We start from the raw sequence: 25,991 nt of genomic DNA, 5'->3' as shown, positions 1-25,991 counted from the left end.
TCAGGGCAGCTAGGGTCTGGAACCAACTTCCAAGAGAAGTGGTGCAGGCTTCTACCCTGGGGGTGTTTAAGAGGAGGTTAGATGCACATCTTGCTGGGGTTGTTTGACCCCAGTATTCTTTCCTGCCATGGCAGGGGGTCAGACTAGATGATCTGCTCAGGTCTCTTCTGACCCTAGAAACTATGAAACTATCAGTGAAGTGCCTCAGGGGTCAGCCCTGGGACCTGCCTCATTTAATATCTTTATCAACACCCTGGAAGATGAGATTATGCCTCAGCAAGTCTTCAGATGACACCAAGCTGGGGGGAGCAGTAGATATGGTGGAAGGTAGGGCGAGGATTCAGAGAAACCTCAACATTTTGGAGGACCAAAAGAAATCTCATGATGTTCAATAAGGACAAATGCAAAAGCCTATTGCAAAGAAGGCTAATGGCATTTTGAGCTACATTAGTAAAAGCACTGCCAGAAGATGAAAGAAAGTGATTATTCCCCTCTATTTAGCACTTGTAGGGCCACATCTGGAGTACTATGTCCAGTTTTGGGCCCCACACTACAGAGAGGATGTAGACAAATAGGAGAGTCCAGCGAAAGGTGACAAAAATGATGAGGGGGCTGGAGGACATGACTTATGAGGAGAGGCTGAGGGAACTGGGCTTATTTAGTCTGGAGAAGAGAAGACTGAGAGGAGATTTAATAGCAACCTTCAACTACCTGAAGGGGGATTTAAAAGAGGATGGAAATAGACTGTTTTCAGTGGTGGCAGACAACACAACAAGGAGCAATGATCTCACATTGCAGCAAAGGAATTGAATTCAGATATTAGGAAAATCTCTCTCATGAGGAAGGTAGTAAAGAACTGGAACAGATTGCCCAGGGAGGTTGTGAAATCTCTATCCTTGGAGGTGTTTAAGACCTGGCTAGACAAAGCTTTGGCTGGAATATTATAGTGGGGATGGTCCTGTTTTGAGCAGGGTGATGAACTAGATGACCTCCTGAGGCCCCTTTCAACCTTAATTTTCTATGATTTGAAATATGATTTGGAATTTAAAATAATATATCTTGGTACATATAAATGTTTACATGATCCATCCTATAGTTATTAACATTTTTCCTCCTAAATCAGTTCCTGATCATTTTTATTGTTGGACCAAATCTTATTGTGCTAGGTGCTGTACAAATATAGGACAGAAATAATCAGCTCTTGCCCCCACCCCAGCTTACAATCTAAGATAAGAGACAGCATACAGATACAGTCTGACAGGGCAGATAAGAAACAGCACAGCACTGGGCAGCATCAGTGCAAACCAGTGGCCTAGGTCTTTTGTTAACATCACAAAAAACAGGAATACTTAGGTGTTTTTCAGAGAGGATCACAAAACACCTTCCTCCATGGTTTATGGAGAGCACTGAAAAAGTACAAAGATACTTGTTTGAAAATGAAGCAGGTGTCCAGTGGAGGCTGGCATCATTTCTGAGTAAGAGGTAACATCTCAGTAGTGAACGGCAGATGATGGATGCAGTATGGATATATCATGTTGGGCCTTGGAAATGAAGATAGGGAGCTTATGTTGGTTTAACTGAGAGGAGGGAGCCAGAAAAGGGATTTAAACTGAAGAGGGTATGCCAATCCTATGTGCAGAATTTGGCACTGCATTAGCTCTACAGGTGGAGAAGTGAGAGAATATACTTTACGACTGCACATACTTTACAACTGGGAATTATATAGATATGGTCAAGGCCATATAAGTACACAGCTAGACAGCTGGAGAAGAGCTATTATTCAGTCTCTTAGAAGGGATAAAACTAGGATCAATGTGCTGAAATTAGGAAAATTTAGCCTAACTGGCAGAAAAAGAACTTCCTCACAATGAGATCTAATCGAATGAGGAATGGTTCCCCAAGGGAAATAGCAGAATCCTCATCACTTGAAAGAGTTCACACTACTGCACACAGTACTGGATAATATATTCTAAAGGAAAATCCCATAAAGAGGGAGAGATGAACTAATGAGGTAGTACTTCCAGTTGCAATTTATATGACTCTCTCAGTAATTTATCTGTATGTGGTGCTATTATGATTTTAAAAGAGATGCTTGCTGTGACTGTAGTTGTTATGTGTACACATACACCCAAACGGTATATATTTTCCATAAAGTGCAAACATTCTACAACCAACGTGTGTCATATTCTTTCATTTCTAAACTAATTTAAAATATACATGAGGCAAAAGACTACTCTGGGATTTTGACAGAAATTTCATGCTGAAAGTATTACAGCACGACTGACTGCCCCAAAGAATTTACAGTCCGAAAGTAAATTCTCACTGCTCGGTTCTAGGCCCTGAACATGGGTGTAAGGCAGGGATGGGCAATTACTTTCAGCGGAGGGCCGCTTACTGAGTTTTGGCATGTCATTGAGGGCTGCATGACAGGCAGCCAGGGGCAGATAAATATTAATTTTCTAAATTTTTTAGGGGCCCCGGGAACTCGATAGAATGGCTTGGCGGGCCGCATTTGGACCACAGGCCGCACTTTGCCCACCCCTTGTTTAAGGAGAGTATCTCTACAACTCAGCATTTTAGACGTATGCCTTACTTTCCCAGGTTTTTTTTTTTTTTTTTTTTAAGTATGTTTTGGGCCAGAGTCTTTTCACATCTCCACAAGCAGGATTCTGCTACTAATAGATGTTGATCACAAAGGGGTTATGCTAGTTTCATACAAATGTAAGTAGAAATTAGGTTGCTGTTTCAAAACTTGAAAATATATTGCATTTTAGTACCCTGTTGTGTAAACAGTTTAGATAGCTAATGAAATGTTGCCAAAAAATAATATAATGACAAAAAAAAAGCCAGGCACCAGTCAAAAACTTTTTTTGAAAAACTGAATACCCAGAACATGCACTGGGACATGACAATGTTTTCAGATTGCTCATGTGTCATTCTAATGAGCCTCTGTAATGTGAAGCAAATGGAAAAAAATATATTGTATGTAAATTTGGAGCTCTAAAAGTCTGGAAGGTGCTTGCTATGCATAGGAGAAAACTGTCTTCTGCACAGCACATAGACAATAGAACAAGCTGGCAGCCTTCAGCATTTTACAACTGTATAATGAGGGCTATAGAAAGCATGGTTGTGAAATCTAATAAGCTGCATATTTTACAGTTTTAGGCACATAAACTAATTGTTTTAAATCTGTGGGGCTTCTTTTCTTCAGTGTGATCTTACCAAAAGTAAAATATTCTATACAGAAATAGATATTTATATCTATAGATATAGATGTCTCTGTGGCAATTGTCCTTGCTGATGTTACCTACTGTATAGCTCATATGAATGTAATATGAAGGGACACTGTCTTTTTAGTTTTAAGGATGGCAGTTCTTTCTGGCTACAACTTATAAGATGGTGCCTTTAGTGAGCCTGCAGGTACTGGTTTATAAATCCCAAGGGTGACTGTTTGTTAGGATTAGAATACAGTCTGTAACATCACAGGCAGCAGTACAGGGGGTTCAGCATATTTTATATTTGCTTTAAAATAATTCTCTTTTCTTTTCTTTTAGATATTACTTCTATTCTCCCTTTAGATATCACTGCTCCTGTGCAACATTAATAGTATTTGTGGGTGAATGGGGAAATACCTAGTCTTTTGTTCAGGACTGTCTGAAAGATGGCATTTGTCTAATCAGTTGACTATTTCATCTGCGTTCACTCAAAGCAAGGTGAATTGCCTATTTTATACAGGACTATTAAGCTATGGAACTGGAAGGTCCCCAGGCAAAGAAAGTAAAATTGGATGATCACTGTGGAGTTATATTTCCAAGAAGAGGGACAAAAATGTTTAGTGAGTAACCAAGGAAGTTTCAGGGAGTGTGCCTCAAAATAAATAAGCGCAGTAAGTGAAATAAAGTACAACATGTGCAATAAATTAGTGCACAAGTAATTCATTAATTTACAAAAGGATAAGATAGCTGGCACAACCTTACAGCTTTAGTGCTTTGGTTTCTTTGTTTGAAGTGTTCATCTTTGACAAAGGCTAGTAATGCCAGCAAGTATAAGTCAGGTTGTAGATGCAAATTTAGAACACTTGCTCCTTCAGGCCAGCAAAGTAAGCATATGGTAGCAAAGACCATTTGGGCTCCAGGGAAAGGGTACACTAAAATCATCCAGCGAGCCATCCTGTACAGGCTGATTCATGGAAAGTACTATTGACAACAGCTCCACAGGCGACAGCAGATCTGTATTCAGGGGGAAGCATTAAGTGTTGCAGATTCGGCAGCCAAACCAAGAAAGAAATACTGATGCTAAAGAATAGACAATAAATATGGACCAGAGTCATAAAATAGGATTTTGATTTGGGTACAAATCTGTTTTTCCTGAATTTCAAGAGTGTGGAACACAGACAGTCCTGACCTATAAAATTAGGATCCAATTCTTAATTATGACCTCTGGAGTCTGTTGAGAAAGTAATTGCCTCAAAGGTCCATCTCTTTTGAGATGGGAGAAAGTTATGAATACTGTACAGACTGATGCTTAACATTCAGAAGACTAAGGTCCTCCATCAACAACCTCTTAATGAGCAGTCCTCATCTCTGGTCATTCAGATTTACAGTGAGATTCTGGAGGATGTTGAGTATTTCCTGTACCTTTGAAACTGTCTCTCACAGAAGGCTGGCAACAACGAAGAAATCCAACATCACCATAAAAGTGCAAGTGCAGCCTTTGGCCACCTGAGGAAATGGCTGTTTGAAGATGGCTACAGTACTGAAACTAAGCTCATGGTTTATGAAACAGTTGTGATCCCCACCTTACTGTATGAAGCTGAGATGTGGCTAATGTACAGGAGACACCTCAAGTCGCTGGAGAAGTACCATCAATGTTCCCTGCAGAAGATCCTTCGAATTAGATGCACCAACATTAGTGTTCTCTCGCAAGGAAACACCACTAGCATAAAGGCAATGCTCATCAAACATCAACTTTGCTGAGCCAGCCATATCATCCAGATGTCCAACTCCAGACTCCTGAAGCAAACTTTATTCTCCCAGCTCAGTAAAGGCATATGCTCAAGTGGAAGGCAGAGAAAATGCTTCAAGAATGTCTTCAAGGCCAACTTGAAAAATGTAACATCAATATCAACTTGTGGAGGACTACCACCAACAACCACCATAAATGGAGGAAGAGTCTGCTCTACTGAGGAAGGATCTTAGTATTTTGAAACCTTACAATAGGAGACAAAAAATTGGGAGCAGGAGAAACTGCAAGAATCCAGAGCCAGCCCAACCCACAAGAAAATACATGGCCAAGTTCCAACAGTGTCTGTCAATCCCAGATTGGCCTTATCAGCCATCTTCAGACCCACAGCTAAGACAATCACGGAAAACAATCATCCCTGACTGCGAAGGATTGCTGAAGATGCTATAGATGCAGATTATGCTAATATAAATTCAAAGAAGACTATCACCATGGTCAATTTATTTTTTCTGATTTATGATAAATTTCAGATGAAGTAACTTGCATCTATTGATTGTTAAAATTTTCCAGAATTTGGAAACAAAGAGCAGGGTCAGGTCTGTTGCTCTATGGGTCTTAGCAGTGCCTTGGTTACAAGTAATGAGTCATGTCTTACCCCCACCTGTCTTTTCATATGGACTTTGGCCAAATGATAGGGACTCACAAGCACAGCTGTACAAAAAACAGGATGGGCTGTTTGAAAAAAGAATTAGCCTATTTTGTTCCACCTTGGTTTTTATTCAAAATTTGGAATGTTGGAGAAGTTTAGAAAATCTCTTTCTTCAGTAAATGAACATTTTGACCTAAAACACGAGGAAAAATTTAAATTCACATAATCAAATAACAGAAATAATATAGTGTGACGTATGTCTACTAGTAAAACTAATTATCGGAAGTTGAATTTCCAAAGCAGAATATTGGAAACAAAGTTCTTTGAGATTGATCTGGAGACAAGAATCATTTATAAAATGCTTCTGGGATAGATTCTGACAGGCCCTTACATGGGGACACAGGACCGAGAAACTACATAAACAGGATTTCTAGAAATTAAGTTGATGTGTTATGCCAGGACACAAGCGCTGTGTAGCCATGACCTTCTCTCTAGTCCAGGGGTTGTCAACCAGGGGTACGCATTGTGGCACATGGAAGCAGCGCACGATGGTGGCGCTGAGTGGTAAACTGCAGCAATGGCGGCGGCCACTGAGCTCCCTGCCCCCCCCACTGCCATTCACCACTCTGTGCCACTGCACACTGCTACTCTGTAATGCGCATGCTGCCAACTTCATATCTAGCTAGCCGTCAGCCTCCCCCCCGCATCTGGAAGGGGGTACACTCTAGAAGGGGTACCCACCAAAAGGGGTACACTCCTTTAAAAAGGTTGAAAACCCCTGCTCTAGTCTATGGAACATGATCAGTATGAAGGGGAAACAAGACACAATCAAAGGATGTAGCTTTAGCTGTTTCCCTGTATTTGAAAGAGCTGCAGAAAGCACGTGCCCCAAAACTCCTCCCTAGCATGGTTTGGCTCTGTTCTACCTTTTACTCTGGGCTGCATGCAAGTAGAACAGTATATCCTCCAATGATCTGAAGGCATACCTTGATGAAACAGGAGCAACATCAAGAGCTGGGAGGAGTCTGACTGCTAAGTGACCTCAATGGCATCGCAATCTCAACCAAGTGATAGGCCACTTTGAGGTAAAGTGTCTTACCCTTAAAGCAGATAAGAGAGAGCAGAGGAAAGACCAGAAGAGAAATCCTGGCCTACAGCCTGTGGAAAGACCTGCACCTTCTGGGGACAGATCTGTTGCTCATCGATTGGACTCTTAAGTCACTGCAAGATCCATCAATGAGCCATGGTAGGGATCAACCTTGAACCAAGTGACTGCCACCACTGCTGATATCCTCCAAGAAGAACAAATACATTCAAGGGATTGCACACAATTCACAACCAGAAAAAGAAGTATTTTTTACCTAATGAATCATTACAAATTATTCACCCAAATCCTGGTATAATAAAAGTAGGGCTTGATTCTATATCTACTGATATAAACAGAAAGGTTCACACTGATGTTGAGATCAAAGCTGATACTTAAGGACTTGATCCTGCAAACACTTGCTACCCAACAGTTATAACTTCTGTGAATAGCCCCACTGTTTTTTTGCAGCTCCCATGAAGTCAATGCAACTATTCACACAAGTAAGCCAACTTTTATATCATTGAATGTTTTGCTTGCTACTGTGAGAGACCGGTTAACCCAGTGATATAAAAATTGGTAAAACTAGGCCCTCAGATTATATACTCCTTGAAAATAGTGTCATAACTACATCTGAATTCCTTGAACATGTATTGATAATTTAATAAAGCCTAAAAAATACCTTGACATTTTCCTTTCTGGAGCTTACAGAAACTGTGAAACGTAAGAAGGCAGAAATTTTACAAAGGTAAGACACATGCTAGTATACTACTTCAAACCTCAAATAAGAGTCAAACGGTGTATTTAATTATTCTGTCCCATCTGATTCTCACATCCCATCATGCTATCACCCCACATCCTTTTCATCCTTATTGCCTATCTTACTTTCATCCCTTCACATCTGTATTGAATATATATAGATATCTATATTTCTATATCTATCTATACCATCCATATCTCAAATATATCTCATATGTAAAATGCTCCTCAGTCACAGAGTTCATGAAGATGAACAAGTAGTGGAACAAGAGAAAACGATGATACACATTTTCTAACACCTGTTACATTGTAGCCATATTTTACAACATCTGCTATTTCTTTTTCTGAACTCCTGCACTACCTTTGAGTTTACCCTTTGGGTTAATTTGTAGTTGACCCTAGTAACGTAGCCCGTTTAGTCAACATTTTTTGTGACAGACTATCATTGATTTAACAGTCATGCACAGTGCCTTAAAAATCAATGAGTACGGAGCGGGGGGGGGGGGGGGGGGGGCGGCACAATAGTGTGGTAGGACTTGATAGTGTTACATCTTGGGGGTTTTATCACAACTTACCAATTTGCCAGGTTACTCTATCACTGTTTATTGCAGAATTGGCAATGTTTGTGACATATTCAGTGATTATGTTCCCTTTTCAAACCTTTCATAACTGAAATAGAATTAATATCTATGGGAGAAAGGGAAAAAGCACACACAATGGGTACTGTGTGCTCTTTGTATGAATGAATACCTACATGAAACATGTCTATTATTAACATATACGAAACAGAGTCACTGAAGTTATTGCAGTGACTACTGCTTTATGAGGCAACCAAGGACTTATTTTGATGAAACGGTATAGCTTTATGAAATTAAACCACACTAAACTGAATTCTGAACTATTTTCTAGTAAACCTATTTTTAATGGAGACAAATTAAATTATTCTAAAATATTTCCCCCTAATATAACCCCCAAACTCTTAGCGTTCTTGAGGTCTTGCAAAAAGTTCTATTAAATTTAGTTGATAATTCCAACCCTGAATGGTGTTCCTGAAAATACAGTATTTGAAAGCATCCAGTTCAGTGCCAGTAACCATACTTGCAGCATCCCTTCAATACATTCCAGGAAATATATGGTATTAGTTCAGTTTATTATAGCCATTCTTAATTTTTTAAGCTGTCACTCACTCTCCCATTCAATATGGTAATCTCATCTGGTGTTATGCAAGGAATACTAGTTCTTTGGGAGACTGGGCAATACAGACTGGGGAATGATTGTCTAGGCTGCAATACTCAAAAAAGGAGGGGGCGGTGGATTTGGAGGTCACAATGGACCACGAAACAACAGTTTTCTTGCAAACAGGCCAATAGTTTAGTGGATTGTATTAATAAAAGCATCGCTTACAAATCAAGGGAAGTTGTACTCCTGCTCTATTTTTCACTTGTAAGATTTCACCTGGAATACTGAGTCCAGTTTTGGAACCCTCACTTTAAGAAAGAAGTGGAAAAAATTGAAAGAGTCTGGCAGACTGTAACAAAATGATTAGAGGGTTGGGAAACATGATGTATGAGGACAGGCTGAACAAACTAGGATTAATTGATCAGGAAAAGAGAAAACAGAGGAGGATATAACAAACTTCAAATACCTGAAAGGCAGTTATGCGGAAGATGGAGACTATTTTCTGTGGCTGCAGAGAACAAGACAAGGAACAGCGGTCTTAAATTGCAGCAATGAAACTTTTGGTTGGATATTAAGAAGACACTTCTTGCTATGACATAATGGCTAGAAAATAGTATTTAGAGATTTGCTTTTGGGAACTGGCTTGTAGGTAAAGGAGATATTGTATTAGAGCAATGGTCAAGGGCAATGGCAAGGGTTAACTGATTTCTAAAAGCCTGTTTGTGACGAGTTTCCTTCAAGGCCGGCTGTGTCTGACACAGACAAGCAGCAGCAGACACACAAGCTAGGAAATTGAAGACACATACAGTTCCATAACAGAGATAAGGGACTCTGCAGGTCACAGTGACTAGCTGCAGAGCCCTTGGGATTTCCAGTTTTGGTAGATGGACCAAATTAGGAGAGACCAGTAAAAGCCCAAATTAGGATGTGTGCATACGATCTGACAGGACAGAATGTGGATAGTCTGACAACCACAGGGAAACCAATCAGTGATGCCCAGAGATGAAGAGTCATCAGAGGGAAGAAAGAATACAAAAGGAAGGATTTCAGAGCAGCAAAGGTCCATGAGAGGGGAACCCCAGGCTACTATGGACAGAGCCCACCACCAGCCCATCTCACCCATTCCATTACAGGGGGTGGACCTCAGCCTTTGACCTCCAGGCTGCTGACATCTGACACTCAAGAGATAACCTCAGGGTGAAGCTTGTGTACTGGCCAAATTGACTTTGACCCTGATCATAGCTCAAGGACTGTATTAATCTTATCTGCTATCACTGTCCAATAAAATTCACCTATTATTAAATGGAAAGGTCATGCTTGGTGTGACGGTTTGGGTCTGCCTGGAACAAGGTATCTGGTAGGGCTCTGCAAAATTTTGCTAGGTGTTTCATTTTGATGCTGTTTCAACTGGTTTCAAGCTCAAACCAGCAAAATCAAAATTAAACGAAAGGCTTCAAAGCAGCCTCAGAACAAAACAAAGGCAGTCAAAACATTTAAAATGTTTCTAAACATTTCGAGTTTTGAAGCTGGGTTTGCTTGCAGGCAAACAGAAATTAAGGAGAGGGAGGGGGGATAGGGGGGAAGGACTGCTCTAATATTCACATGTGTAGCTAGCCAGTGACTGTGATCTTTCCCTGAGGTCCTTTCCAATCCCAATGCTGTGGGGTAGGGATGGAAAAACAGCTATGCCTTAACACACACATTTAGTCTCTTTTGTCACGAGTTTTGCTGGTCATCAGCTTGAGGTGCAGTTTCCCAGAAAGCCCTGCACCTACCTCCTTGAAACTTGGCAAGCTTCATGGCCTCAGCAGGGGCTATCATGCCTGCAGTTTTCACTCTGCTGTTCCTTAACACACACAGTCACACACCATGAGTTTTGCTCGTCAGTAGTTTCAGGTGCAGTTTCCCAGCAACCCCTGCATCAATCTCCTTGAAATATGGCAGGCTTCATGGCCATATAACGGGATACCATCCCTGCAGTTTTTACCCTGCTGTGCCTTAACAAACACACATGACATGAGTTTTGCTTGGCAGCAGCTTGAGGTGCAGTTTCCCAGAAACTCCTACACCTATCTTCTTGAAACTTGGCAGGATTCATGCTCTTGGAAGGGGCTACTATCTCTGCTCTTTTCATCTAAATCTGCCAAGAAATAACAAAGCTATAGGCAGTTCTGTGCTTCCCCATGAAGCTGATAGCCTATGGGCAAAACGTTGAAACAGTTTCAACGAAACGAAACAGAACAGTGCTTCAAAACTAAATGAAATTCAAAATGAAACACTGTTCCACTGAAATGTCAAAACCAAAGTCAAAATGAAATGGTGCCATTTCGTCCTAGTATCTGGGTCATAAATCCAGTGCCAACATGAGGGTAGTAAAAAATGTGAACAGGCTACCCAGGAGGTTGTGGAATCTCCATCCTTGGGTGCTTTTAAAAGCAGGTTTGGCAAACACTTGTCTGGGATGGTTTAGTCAAGGATGATCCTGCCTAGCTCTCCTGAGGTCCCTTCCAACCCTAGCAGTCTACGATTCTTGTTCATGGATACATTTAAAGAAAACATGGGTACTGCTCTTTCTTCCTACTACCATGCTTATCTGGATCTCTTTTATGGGATCTTTATGGGCAGATTCTTTCAAGATTGGCTCCCTTCTGTCTAAAACAGCTTAAATGCAATTCTACAGAATGTATTTTAAAAGCTTCTGAAAGCTGGTTATTTCTGACTTTCAAGTGCACTGCTCTTAGCAGCTCCACTACCATATGATGTCACAAATTTGATGTATACTCTGCTTATCAGACTCTGGTCCATCAAGAAATTGTAGCTGTGTTAAAGCAGTACCGAATGCTCTGCCTGAGCAAACAGGGAGTTCGCCATTCTGTCTGAGTGACTTTACTAGTCTTCACAAGCAGTTCTGTGGGACATGGGAGATTATTGTGTCATGAGGAGGAGCCGGGAGACTGAAATAAAGAGGGAAATGTTGTGCATTTCTCAAGACTTTTATTTTTCCTGAAACATAGTGTTCTCTCATAAAGAGACATAAATGATTTCAAAATATCTCTGAATACAATGACTGTACACACCATCCAGCGTGTATGTGGGTGTGTGTTCAGTGAAGACTGCTGAAAAGTGAACATTATTCCTGCAGGAGATAACACACTACAATATACATCGTCTTGAATCTATGTAGCAGGAGGAAAACATTGCAAATCTCTCTCTCCAGTTTTTGTAGGGAAACAGGATTTTCCAGCTTTCATCCATATAACACCTATACATACTAGATTATATTTATAACTGCATGTTTATATACTGTTTATATGAGCACTGGTATATTTGTATCTGTAAAACTCCAGTTTCCCCACATGCACTGTGTATTATCTATGAGCTAGACAGGCATGTACAAGAGTATATACTGACTGTATCCTTATATAATGTATATGGTAAATACTTGAGACCGCAATTTTGTTTTCCTGTATGTTTTGTACAATGCTGGCAAACAAGAAATGTATTAGCACCAGTATAGGATATATCAGCTGCATATATTATCTGTCAGAGAAGCTACACTATGCTGGGATCTCAATGAAGAATGACATTTTAGTTGTGCAATTCTGAGAGATTAATGTATTCACCTGCATCTTGCATATTACTTTCTGCAGCTATCCAGAAATGAAATGCCTTGTACAGCATCTTCATTGCATAAGAACACATATCACGAGGCTCTCCAGTCCCAGAACATTTTGATTTGTTATAGCAGTCTAAGGAAAGAATGTTTTCATTTAAGTTTTGACCTGTCCTGAACAAAGCAAAGTGTAATAACAATGGTCTTAGTGGAAAGCGTCAAGACTAAAATGAGGCTGGAGATCTCTTATACGGAAGTAAGTAGATAATGGAAGTGAAATACTGATAGCCCAGTACAGCAGTTCATCTAATTGCATGAAGTCTCTTTCTCTCCTAACTCTTAGTAGATTATAGGATTACAGGATTGTAAAGTTAGAAGGGACCTTGGGAAGTCATCTAGTCCAGCTCCCTAATCAGGGTAGGATCATCCCTGACAAAAACCATCCCAGCCATGTATCTGTCTATCCTACCCTTGAAAATGTCCAGAAATGAAGATTTCACAACTTCTCAAAGTATGCTGTTCCAATGCTTCACTGCCTTCTCAATCAGAAAGCTGATTGAGGCTCCAACCTAAATGTCTTCTGCTGCACCTTGAGTCCATTGCCTCTTGTCTTGTGCTCTGTGGCCACAGAGCACAGTCTATCTCCAGCCTCTATATAATCACCCTTCAGGTATCTGAAGACTGTCATCAAATCCCACCTCAGTTGCCTCTCCATCAAACTAAATAATCCTAATTCTTTCAGCCTTTCCTTACAGGTCATGCTTCCCAGGCCTCTATTCATTTTTGCAGCTTTCTGTTGGACTCCCACCTGTACACATCCTTCTAGAAGCGTGAGGCCCCAAAATAAGACTGATTAAAAATACGACATAATGATATCCAGAGAAAGTTAAAAGAATTTATATTTACTACAGGCCTTGACATAGCTTCCAATTGGTTTAAAAGATGAAGGAGAGCAGCAGAAGCAGTAACAACAACATTGGTAAAACAGTAAACAATCTCATTTTCAAGCTGTCAGCACTGTGTTTTAGTCATAGCAGAGGTGAAGAGACACGAATGACTGTGTACGCTGCTCTGTTTTAACAGCTGTTTATGACGTTTATGACTCAACTAATGCAATTGGACAGAGGCTTTGGGTTTAAGAGTAGCAGTAATAATTAAGTTTTGTATTGCGAGGAAAGAACGGTGGCATGCAGTGGTGCTTCTTTGGAGTCACAGGTTGAAAACATCCCCAGAGGAGGCTGCCTGAAAAAACAGAATGGAGTAGAAGTCTCTACAAATATACCCTTTAATGAAATGGAAATGAAACACAAATGCACAAATGATGCAATAATTCTACACCCAGGCCTTCATTTTAGATGACTTGAGGCCGATTTCAATGAAGGTTTTCCCCGCTGTTTTAGGACTGAAAATTGACTGCGGTATTTGAAAATAAAGCGCTCATGAGCCAAACTGTAAAAAACAGCACAGATGCAGGCAGAGGCCTGGAAGGCCAGATGTAAAGATATATCACCTGATAAGTGGAGAGGGGAATTCCACAAATCAGAAGTTTTTGCCGACTTCTGTTACTTGTTGAATAGCCACCAAAAAGAACCTGTTAATGGTCTTGCCCATCTACCATCTATATAGGTTGTAACTTGCTTAGATTACTCAAGCCTTTCACTGTACTCCTATCTCTGATCTTCCCCTTCTGGTCAGTCTGAAACCCTGCTGCTAATTTCATTTTCCAGTCCTACCAAATTTCCCTTCTCTTTCCATTAGGCCACCACAGCCTCTCCCCTAACACTTTTCCCAATCATTTAACTTTTATTGCCTTTTCCCATCTCATCTCTCTTTCTCTTGAGTTCACTCTCTTTTCCCCATAATTACCTCTTTTCAGTGACTGCCATCAAAAATCTCCACATTGTCCCTCACCTGATCTGCTGACTAGGGCTTTGTCTATTATTTGTCTTCTTATTTAGATTGGAAGTTTCTCAGGTTGAAATTATGTTTTAATCATTTTATATAGTGCTGCATGTGTTTATGTATATTGTACAATTTTTTAACGGTAACATCCTTGCTCAAGAACCATTTTTTTCCCTTTCTGAATTTCTCTGTGGTTTTCCTTGTAGCATTACTAAACTAACTCTGTTCATATAAGGATTAACTGCCTGAATTTCCTTCCTCTATTCTTTTTTTTCAAATTTAATTAAGCCATTTTTTTCTTTGCCTAGAGCTTGGCAAAAAAAAATATCATCTGAAACCAGGTCCACATTATGTTAGTGCTGCTGTATAATTAAAAACAGCTTAACATATTAAACCTGTGTTTTGGTAAAGGAACTGACATTCAGGCTGAAAACTCTCATACAGTTTTAGCAGAAGTGATTCAAAACAACCAAGACTTCAACTCTTGTGAAGAATTATAATTGACAGGCAAATACAACCTGAACCATGCTAGAGCTTGTGGGTCTGCTACTGCTAGATTTGGAACAACTCACTCCTCTGTTTGTTTAAATTTTTTCAACAGTAATAGGACAGAATACTGTTTTCAAACATTTTTGACAGGGCACTACTATGTTTGTATAGTGGCTTGGCACTCCTTCAAATAGGCATTTATGTGCATCTTGCTTTAACGGCCTTATAGCAGAGGAACAATAGCTGAAAAACACATTATTTTCAGCTTAATATTGGGGAACATCTGGGGACTACATTCTGGCACCTTCATTCACACTGAATTATACATTACTGTACAATGAATCCAACCGGTTTGGTAGACTTGCTTCCAGCTATTATTCACTGAATTCTAGGATAGGACAAGGTTTGCCTTATAAGTACTTATATAGCTGATATACTTATATAGCTATATGGGTACTTGTAGCTATAACATGATATACTTATATAGCTACATCTTGCATATTATTTTCTACAGCTATCCACAAGTGAAATGCCTTGTATAGTTATAAGTACCCAGGTAGCTATATGAGTACATCATGATAATAGTTACAGATGTAGACACATAAAAACACATATCAATCATGCAAAATGAACCAAATATATTAATCTATCAGAAAAAAACAAACGATGAACTAAAGATAAGAATAAACATAAGGCAAATACAAAATGAATAATAAAAACATTTTTCAAGTCTTTTCTTATTTTGCCTTTCCTTCACATACTTTTCTTCATTCCCTCCCTCTCCCTCAGCTTTCTCTACATGTCCATTCTATGTTTCTTTCATATCATATAGTTAATTGGTTAAGTCCACTCTGTAGAGTCCTACCATCAGTTCCCCAACACAGTATCTTTCATATTAATGTTTTTGGCTGATTACACTTGCACTTGGAGGAAAATAAATGAGTATGTATCCACATACTGCAAGTGCTACATCTGGGCATGAAATACAGAGAGAGATAATTAAGCATCAACAAAATATCAATAGGATTAGAATGGCATGTTGGAACAAATCTTGATAAATCCCCCTCAATAACAATACTCTAACTACAGTATCGTAAGTAGAATATAAATATAGCCCACTGAAGTATTGTTGTGCAAAGAAAAACATTTTATTACAACTGTTAGTCATTTTCTTATTACTGGGGCACTCACACTATTGTACTACAGTTCAGAGCTTTGGCCAAGACGGGATTTAAAAAATGCAAATTAGAAAGAGAAAGGATATAAATATTTCTTTTTTCTTCATCAACAAATCGCCATCTGCACGCTGGCCTATTTTGAAAGATGACTTTTCAAAGCTCTTAGAATAGTTACGCATACATACCCACAACAGACATTTCTGGAACAGTGGCATGATATGGGCCATCAACAAATTCTGGTGCATTGTCATTGATATCTTGAACCTTAATAATGAATTCTGAAGGAGGCTCCAGAGGTTTGTTTGTATCCCTATCGACTGCCTGAGCTGTTAGTGTGTACTCAGCCTTTTCCTCCCGGTCAAGTCGTTTCATAGCATGAATATCTCCAGTCTTGTCATTGATCACAAAGATTGTCCCAGCTCCATCTCCTGACAGGATGTATTTGATTTTGCTGCTTCCAGGATCCAAGTCCGTGTGTAGCTAAAATGACAAATAAGCATTTTTGTGATAAAAATTACACCGAGCATTTACTTCCACATTGGTCCATCCATGCATTTCTCAAGTGATTCTTTTGTACTTTAATCTTAGCTCCAGTGATCCATATCACAGCTTGAATACACAAGGAGAGCAGGGATTTGTATGCATACTAATCAAAATTGAGCATAATCATAGTCATAATTAGACTTTCTATTTAAAAAGCAGATGTTATATATATTTAAAATTCCTGTTCCTAAATGTAAATGTCTTCAAGATCTATTATCAGCCAAAATGAACATGCACTAAATGTCCTTAACCAATTAGATCAAAGAGCAAATTAAGTATTAGTAACAATATATTTTTTAATCTAGCTACTTACTTCTATGCATTTCTTTCAGCTTATTTCAGAAAGTGATGGGTGTTTAAAAATTACTTTAGCACATTTTACAAATTTCCTTTCAGTAAATGTTTTTAATTGACAGCATCACCAAAAATCTTACAACTGTATTTCATCCCAGCTGTTTTACTGAACTAAAAAAAGAGTCTTAAATCCTTGTTCCCAAAGGGTTTTCATGAAAGAATGTTTTATGAAAACAACCTACCAGAAAAACAGAGAACAATTATTTTTTGGGGGCACATTTTTCTTCACAATTTCTTCCCCAGAAGAAAAAAAAAATCATTTTTAACTTATATTTTGTGCTTCAACAAATGAGAAGATAGAATTATAAAAGTCTGAAATAATATAGAAGAAAAAACGAAACAGAACATCTTTATGTTTTAGCCTTTGCTATCTAAGGGCTTGAACCCTGGAGTTAACGGAAAGACGTCCACCGATTTCAGTGGGCTCAGGATCGAGCCCTAAATTATCAGTATACATCAATTAATTAATTTTCAGATGAAAAGTATGACATTTACTGTACCAAATGCAGAACTGTCAACATTAGCTGTAATTAATATAATACAGATGTAAAATTTATTTTAAGTGATACTAAGCCCATTGTAAAAGTATATTAGTTTATGTACATGCTTATTGTTGTCTCTAACACATTGATTAAGAACGGAAATTGAATAAGATGCAATTAAAAAGTGTAACTTGCATTAAATATTATGCATGTCTTCATGAAAGATGCTCTCATGTTCGCATAACTTGGCAACCAGCAACAATCATGCAGTGGTCTTCACAGAAAGATACAATGAAATGGAAAAAGCCTTATCTCAGTATTGGCTGCCACCCTGTCCTGCAGCTGATATACATAAATGATATCAAACCTATTTGTTCAGAGATATCGGTTTACACTGCATCTCTCATGACAACAAGACAGTTTACACAACAGGGTAAGAGCACCTTATCCAAAAAAATCTTTCAATGTCAGAATAAATGTGGTGGGCACAGCTGTAATCAGTTCCAGTCTTCTGGAGCTGACTCTAGCATTTATATTGTAGTTTGAACTTTGGGCAATCAGGGATTATAAAGAGGAAACAGCATCCCAGCATATAGATACAAGTAATTTATTTCTCTCACAAAGACATTCTGTGTGGCATCTTGGCACTTCAACTCAATTGCATGCTGTATGGCCTATATAACCTATTCCTTTTTCTCTATTCTCCTGTCCTCCTCACCCACCTCCCTTTAATTTGCCTTTCTATTTAGCTGACATCTTCCTAGCTAAACCAAACCCTAAGCAATCTAAAAATCATGCAACTAAAATGATATTTATAAGCCATGATAACTCCCATATGTCTTTTTTTCCTGTCTTTGTTTGCCATACTTACTTAGATCAGTGTTTCCCAAACTTTTCCAGCCCAAGGCACACTTATATTACATCAATAAAATGTTTCCGTAGCACACCTGTTACAGCATTCCCCGTCCTCATACCTGTTGTATGTAGCGCATTGCCAAGGCAAAATTCTGTGGCCCACCTGCTCATTTCTGATGGCACACTTTTGTGCCATGGCACATTAGTTGGAAGACACTGACTTAGATCATAGGCTCTTAAGACCAAGGCCTGTCTACTATTCAGGCTCTACAAGCTCCCAACACAACAACGTTCTGTTGTTAGCTGCTCCCTGGGCGCTAACATAAAACACACAGTAAATAACCACTACTACCAAGCCTACAGCAAAACTCTCTTTTGATTTCAAAACAGTTTACATTTCACCCTCTGTGCTCTGAAGGGCAATCAACCATGTAGTAGTGACTTTATACCTTAGTACATGAGACCCTAAAAAATATTACATTAAAAACTTGGGTTTTCTCTGAGCATGCTCACTTGGGTATGACTGATTTCTTAATGAAAATAGCTTTGGGCATTCATACTCCAGTGCAACAAAGCACTTAGATATTGACTTTTGTCCAATTGACTTAAGCATGCTTAAAAACCGTGCTGAATCACAGCTATATTATGAGAACGTATATTCTGAATTTCCAATTAATTATGGGCCAAAATTCTTTCCCAATGCACCTGCAGTACCTGATGTGTGCGGGTAAGCAAAGACTGCTCTTTCGTCTTGGATAATGAGGAGGAGAGGGCAAACATAAATATAAGAATTCCTGAATAATACAAGGAAAACTTTGATCCCTGAACCAGAATTTGGCTAAATTAATATGGACCCAGTAAGCTGTCTTGATGTTTGGTAGCCACGAACTAGTGAAACACTGGTTTCGATTGTACTACTACTAGTGTATTGCAGAAACAGGATATTTAAACCCCTTCCTTTCAAAAAAGAACACGTCAAGATAACGCTGAGGCACAATAAGATGAAAGACAATACATTTAAAAAAGAGGTAGGAGTTCGCAAAAGCATTTTATAACCTTAAAGCTGAAATTGATTACAGTCAGTTATCTGCTAATCTACTAAACTTTTTCTTCCCAAAATTAATGTGGGCCAAAAAATGATAGTTATATGTTTCAAGTCCTTTAATATATAAAGCAAATGTGACATTCATTGTAATCACTGTATGAACTCTTTACAGAGAATATCGAAGGTGAAAGATCAGAAAAGCTTTTTAAGACACTAAAGTGCTTAGACTTTAATACTGAAACACAACAATGAATGACCTAGCAAGGAGCTAACATTTCAAAAGCATTTCATTATTTTGATTTAGGATTAAGCTAGCATCATCAAGTTACAGTGTCAAATCACAAAACTAAAGTGATGTTCTAAGTCAGAGAGCACAGGGTTTTTTTTCCAAGTAACATTTCCTCTATTCTATGAGACATGAATGATAATATAAGGCAATTGTCAAGCTTCAGCAAGCTGTGTTCATGTGAAGGTTAAAGATCATTAAACACATAATTATATAGGGTCTAGGTGAATGACAGAGAGACATAATCAAGAAGATAAATGAACATGAGTTTCTGCTGAAAAAGCCCCACAAGTGTTGGAGATGTGAAACTGCTTTCCACAGCTGTAGCTTTATTCATTACATTTGAGCGTGAAAACTGACCTCCTATTTTTCAGAACAATTTTGAAAAATGTAACAAGAATGAGGAGAAACCAATATATGGCCCTCATATTCCAGTACTAAATTAGGACTGAGGAAATAGAAGACATGCTTACAGGAAAATGTAATCTTATTCAGAGACAGTGACATTCACTTCCCCTGAATGACACCCAGTCAATCAGGCTTTCGGAACCCCGCCCCCACCCCGGGAATGGAAATCTACTCCCCCTCTACTCATAGCCAGGCTAAATGTTTGTCACAGCCTCCACCTGTACAGGACCAACTATAAGCCCTCCCATTGCCAATGAGTTGCCTCAAGATCCATGATCTAACTCTCATCATCCTCACAGCCTAATCTTAATAATGATACGCATGTCCTGTGTAATGTTTTACTGGTGTCCTCTATGTACCCCCAGCTCAGGCCTTACATGTTATATCACTTCTATGCAGAAAGGTGGAATTAATTCACAAAGATCTTTCTGAACACTATAATTTCTAATAATTATCAATTCCTCTGGTATTCATTGTTAGAATGCAACTGATGATCAATGGATTCAACATTATTATTAACAACAGCACACGCACTGTACAGCCACAGTACTAACATTATTATTCAGTAATACTGAGTGCATATCTAAAAGTGTCGCCAACATGCTTATTCAGATATACAGCATATATTTATAGTCTTGTACTTACATATATTACAAACATGCATAATTACAATCAATGCAAGAGAGAAATTGCAGAGACAAAAACAGACCTTGCTCTCTTGGAGATTTAAAAGTACTACTGTGCAATAAAAAAGGTAATATGGTGGAATAGTGGTACTGTTCAACCCAAATCAACCTCTCCTACCTTGTAGATATTAAACAACTTTTTTTTCAACCACTAACAAATATCCAGAACAAAATGATTATATACTGAGGAATCATGTGTGTGGTAATCATACTGCTGTGCAAGCCCCAGAAACAGTTTGACCAGAATTGGTCTTGAGGCTGTATTAAACATGTGAGGGTGCAATGTACTTTCTTGTGTTCCCAGACAGCTAACTTAGCCAGCTCATGGGTAGATGTGGTATTGGCTCTCTCTTAACTTACCTTAACTTGTCAAGGGAAGACACTATATACTGTCCTTCTGTGACCTTTCTGCTTATGTATGAGTTCAGAAATAAGGAAGGTCACAATGGGTTGAACTGTTCATCAGAGAATGAACTACAAAAGCTATAACCCTGGCTTCCACATTTTGGGGCTGAAAAATCTATAAATGCAGCAATAATACAAAGAGAAAAACCAAGGCCATTAAAATATGCTCTTGGATATTTTTAATTAAGAAAAGAAAAGAATGCCCCATGAAATGAAGTTTTTATTTGAGTTCATTAGATAATAATTAATTCATCTATGTATAATTACAAAGGCATTACCCTTCGCTTCTTTCAAAGGAAATTACACAATCTGCATTTCAAACCTTGTGAAAGCATCAAGGGCTGTTCCCAATATGTATATATATATTTTAAAGGGCCCAACTACTGAATCATGGATTTTCTTTCACTTTTCTGAGACTCATTATATAGTGTATATCCTAATATGTAAGATAATATATAAATATTATCCTAATGCACTTTTCCTTCCTCCTCTTTTCAGTGCCTTGCAAGAAAATCCTCAAGGGAAATCTCTTATTTCAGAGGCATATCTCATTTAATGAACCCAGATACAGTCTTTAGCTTTCTGGACATTTAAACAAGACTCTGTGGGTTCTAAGGCGCTCTACCTCATTCTGTAAAAATGCTGAAAGATTTAATGGCTCCTGCATTCATTTATATACATCACTGCTCCCAATAATTGTAATATCTTTCTCATACTGTGTTCCTAGTTATTTTTCTATTCTTCCCACATGACTTCTGGTTTTGCTAGATATATAAAAATTATGAGGACCTAAAGAAGGAATTTTCTTTGTGTTAACAATGAGTTGAGACCCCTGACAGATGATGCATAAATTCATCAGTGACTCAAGGTTTAAGTGATTGTTCACTATAATACTGCTTAAGATAGGCTGCAATTCATTTGTACACAATGAGCACATCCACACATGCAGGCAAATACTCAGATAGGAGCATTACAAATTTTTGCCTCAGCACATGTGGCCGGACATGCACTTTGGCGTGGGGCAAGCTGTGCCACTTGGAGGAAAATAACCCTGCCTGCCCCTCCCAGATCTGCAGCCAGAGGGAGCTAAAGTCTGGGGTCAGCACACGTGCTGGCCCCAGCAGTATAAAAACCAGCCCTGGCAAGCAGCTCAGGACTACTTGCTCTCAGGAGCTTCTGTCCACCGGAAGATACAAAAAGACAGGAGCTCCTGGGGCACTCCAGTGACTGAGCCTGTACTCTACCCTCATCCCACAAGCAACTGAGGACCTCAGCTGGTGGTTCCTCCATGGAGCCATGGCCACAGACGTGCATGTGGTGAGCTTTACAGACACCCCTGTCTCCTGCCCCTTCCATGGGCAGAGGGAGACCCTGGCGCACATGATGCTGGAGTGTGCCAGGCTGCAGCCCCTCCACCTACACCTCCAGAACCTCCTCCTGAGGTTCTGAATGAACTTTACCCCCCACCTTTTTATTTTTGGACACTCCATCCACAGCCTTACCAAGTCCCAGGACCTCCTGGTCAACCTCCTCCTGGCTCTGGCCAAGTGGGCCTTGTACATGAGCAGGAAGGAGGCTGTGGTCGGGAAGGTGCCCAAGGACTGTGGGGTTGCATTCCAAGCACTGGTTTGCACACATTTCTGGGTGGAGCACCACTGGGAGGCATCCACCAGCTCCCTAGATGACTTTGAGGACTGGTGGGTGCAGCCCAGAGGACTCTGCTCGGTATCCCCCTCAGGAGCACGCATTTTCACGTTTTGACCCTCTGTCCCTTATGTTACTTCTGTCCTGTTTTTTGGCTTTGTTGTTCTAAGAATTTCGTTGCATCATTCACCCATTGGCCCCATATATTAGGGGCCATTAGTTAGCCAGGTGAGCCTTAGGGCCCATGATACAAATAGAGAGTTCCCTGCACCCTCTATCCACTACAGCTACCTGGCAGTAAGGGCTGCTGCCTGGCTATGACCTGCTGCCACCTGCAACAGCACGTGGCTCCAAGGCTGTGCACCTGCCAAACCCGGATGGGGACCGCATGGTGGCAGCAGAGGCATCTGCACCTCTGGGCCAGCTGCCAGTGGGTTGTGGCTGCACAGTTGGCCTTTGTATGGCACTATTACCGTGTGTCACCACCCTGCCATCTGGGCAGCTATCATCCGGAAGATGTTCTCAGTGTGGTGGCCTGATTAAAACTGTCAGAGCATGTCCTCCTAGCCCAAAATGGCCAGGAATTGTGGCCAGGAGGTCAGCTACCTCCAGCTGAGCAGCCATCTCTGCCTGGGTCCTGCCACTTGCCTCACTAGCAGGAATACTGGTGTTCCCTATTTAAAAACTCCAAAATCTCTGATAAAAAAAATTCCAAATTCACTATTTAAAAATACCCCCAAATCCATGTTCTTCCACAATTAAAACAAAAGACCATTATATATATGAGAGAGCGAAAGAGAGAGAGAGTGAGCAATCAGATGGCCAATGTTTTGTTGATAGATTTACACTTCTAAAGCAATTTGGAAGCCTATCAGTGTCTTCATCATCAAAATAAAATAAATTCTAAATATCTAAATGTTCTGATGTTTGCTTTTGCTCCCCACAGGGCCCAACCTCCTCCTTGCAGGGCTGCAGACCCTCACAGAGCCTGCAGCTCACCCCTGCAGCAGCAGCAGCTGTCAGGTGTTCAGGTGTTTTTTTTTTTTCCCCAGTTTGTCTCTTGCCATGTCTCAAACTGCTTTGAGATGTGGCAAGAGGCATGTGTGGGCTCATCTGAACGTGCCCAATGGATGCATCTACATGAGTTTGTCACTACCATGTCATAGCATTGCCAGGCACTAACCGTGCAGCAACAATATTATGCAGTAGTAACAAGCTACTGCACAGTAGCTCATTGCTACTGTGCATCAACATCAGTAAAAAAACTGTGCGGCAATGGTACTGTACAGTAACTCCAGTTATTGTGTAGTCATTTAGTACTTGCTTATGCACAGTGACAACTTTGCAGTCCACTGCTCATGTAGACACAGCCACTGTGGCATTTTTAAAGTGAAGTTTGATAGAGTCTATTATTTTCTTCATGGATATGTTGCTCCCATTATTAATAATGGGAATTATACCAGCACAGTGTGGGAGAGGAGAAACAAATAATTTGCATTGCCATCAAGAATAATGACAGATTCGTGGCACAGCCCTGTCATCAATTAAATTAATGTTAGTACCTTGGATGATGTCAGATGGAACAGGACGATAGTGATGTGTTAGTACAAGTTATAGTTAATATATATGGATCATGTAACTTGAAGCCTCTATCATAAACATCACACCTTAACATTCAAACTTTTCAAATGCAGCTTCACACCAATATTCAAGGAGAAGTGAAGTCACACCATCTCCAATAACGTTATGTTTTTATCTGCCTCCATTTCCTACATTGGCATTTTCAGAAACTTTGGTCCTTGATGCCTTCTCTTTTGTTTGTGTTTGTATTGCCACTGCTTTTTTATTCCATTTGATTTGATAATTCTGTCTCTGTTTTAAGTCAAACCACCACTGCGCACAAAACTCTTTTTATTGCTTACCTCTCATAATCTCCTTATGATGTACCAGAATGAGCTGAGAAAGCTGGAAACAAGATTGGAAACCAAGAACCCGTTTTTTGACGTAGACAGAAGTGATACTGTGCATGTAATCTGGCCTCTGAAAACACTCTACAGCCATGTCATAACACATGTGGACAGCTGCAGTGTTTTGAAAATAGCTGATCACATGGTAAAGTAACCCTCACTCTATTAGGTAACACATGCAGGTGCTCTAAATTAGAGTGCCTTAGGGAACTTGTATACTGTTCCCTGTGAGAGTTACCTCTCATGTCCCTAGTGTGCCACAGGGAAGAGGCAGAGTCTCTCTTCCTTGTGCAGCCAGGGAAGGAAGTGGGGAGTGGAGGGCTGGCCAGCACCCCTAACCCCAGGGAGAAGCTCCCCAGTGCCTGATGGCACTGCTCAGGAGCTCTACCCCCAAGAGAGCTCCTCCACACAGGGCAATACCTGGCATCTCCAGGTGGGCATCAGAGCAAGCCTGGAGAGACCAGCTGGCCCGGCTGCCAGAGCAGGTTACAGTGCTCCCTGCCTCCTGGCCTCAGTCAGTGCATGGAGGCTCAGAGCCCCCATCAAACACCAACTGTCTGTTTACTTTACATAATGCTGTAACTTTAAGCCCTGCATGTAAAGTGCTTTAAGTTACAGCGTGATTAATAACTTCTGTAAGAGCTCTTTGTGTGCTCTTGACTGTAACATTGATTGCCTCAGGCAAGCCATAGAGAGGGTCCCCCGTGACAGGCTTCAAAACTGGCCCCCACCCAAAATAACCACATTCCAGTTGTAGACCTGTCAGAGGTTGCCAGGGCCCCCCACAGCTGATTAGGACAACAGTGAGCATTTCCACAATTTGCTGTTGTCTAGCCATTTGTTTTACTTATGCTGTCCCACCACCATAGTGCCTGAACACCCCACAATTTTTAATATATTTTTTACATTTTTAATATATTTTTTATTCTCATAAAATCATGAGGAAAAGAAATACAGTTGCCCCCATTTTGCATATGGGAAACTGAGGTACATGCTAAGTGACTTACCAAAAGACACACAAAAGTCTGTGGTGGTGCAAGGGGTCATACAAGGTTTCCTATTTTCTAGACTAGTGCCTCAAATGCTGGACCGCTATTCTTCTCCTGGTTACCATGCATCAGGATATAGTCAGGTCATAACACCACCAGATATATCCCCGCCATTCCAAACTACCCACTCACCCCAATGTGCCTTACCATACTTTGATGTGGGGATCTTGTGCATGAGGGCTGCTGACTTGGCTTCACTGGCCATGCACCTAAAAGAGAAGACGCTCTCTAGCAGGAATGCTCCTTAGAAGAGGGCTCCTTAGAAGAGGCACCATACCTACAGGTTAGGGAACTCCCCTCTTGTCAGAACGGAGGCGGAAAAGGATCTTGGGGTCATCATTGACTCCAAGATGAACATGGGCCGGCAGTGTGGAGAGGCAGTCAGGAAGGCCAACCGCACCTTGTCATGCATCCACAGATGCATCTCGAGCAGGTCCAAAGAGGTGATCCTC

General features: G+C 40.2%; 1 protein-coding gene across 4 annotated transcripts in view; it reads right to left on the bottom strand.

The window, feature by feature from the left end:
• The window catches only part of CDH8 (cadherin 8), a 214,640-nt gene that overhangs the window by 113,598 nt on the left and 75,051 nt on the right, over positions 1–25,991 (bottom strand). For all 4 annotated transcript variants that reach the window (XM_019535904.1, XM_019535903.1, XM_019535906.1 and 1 more), the window contains exon 3: positions 16,001–16,295. In XM_019535904.1, the coding sequence (XP_019391449.1) occupies positions 16,001–16,295 (295 nt within the window). The remainder of the gene's footprint in view (positions 1–16,000; positions 16,296–25,991) is intronic.

The sequence above is a fragment of the Crocodylus porosus genome, unplaced genomic scaffold, assembly GCF_001723895.1.
Source record: "Crocodylus porosus isolate Cpor-Errol unplaced genomic scaffold, CroPor_comp1, whole genome shotgun sequence".
Lineage (NCBI taxonomy): Eukaryota > Metazoa > Chordata > Crocodylia > Crocodylidae > Crocodylus > Crocodylus porosus.
The sequence above is the reverse complement of the archived record's forward strand: the minus strand, read 5'-3'. Positions and strand labels throughout refer to the sequence as shown.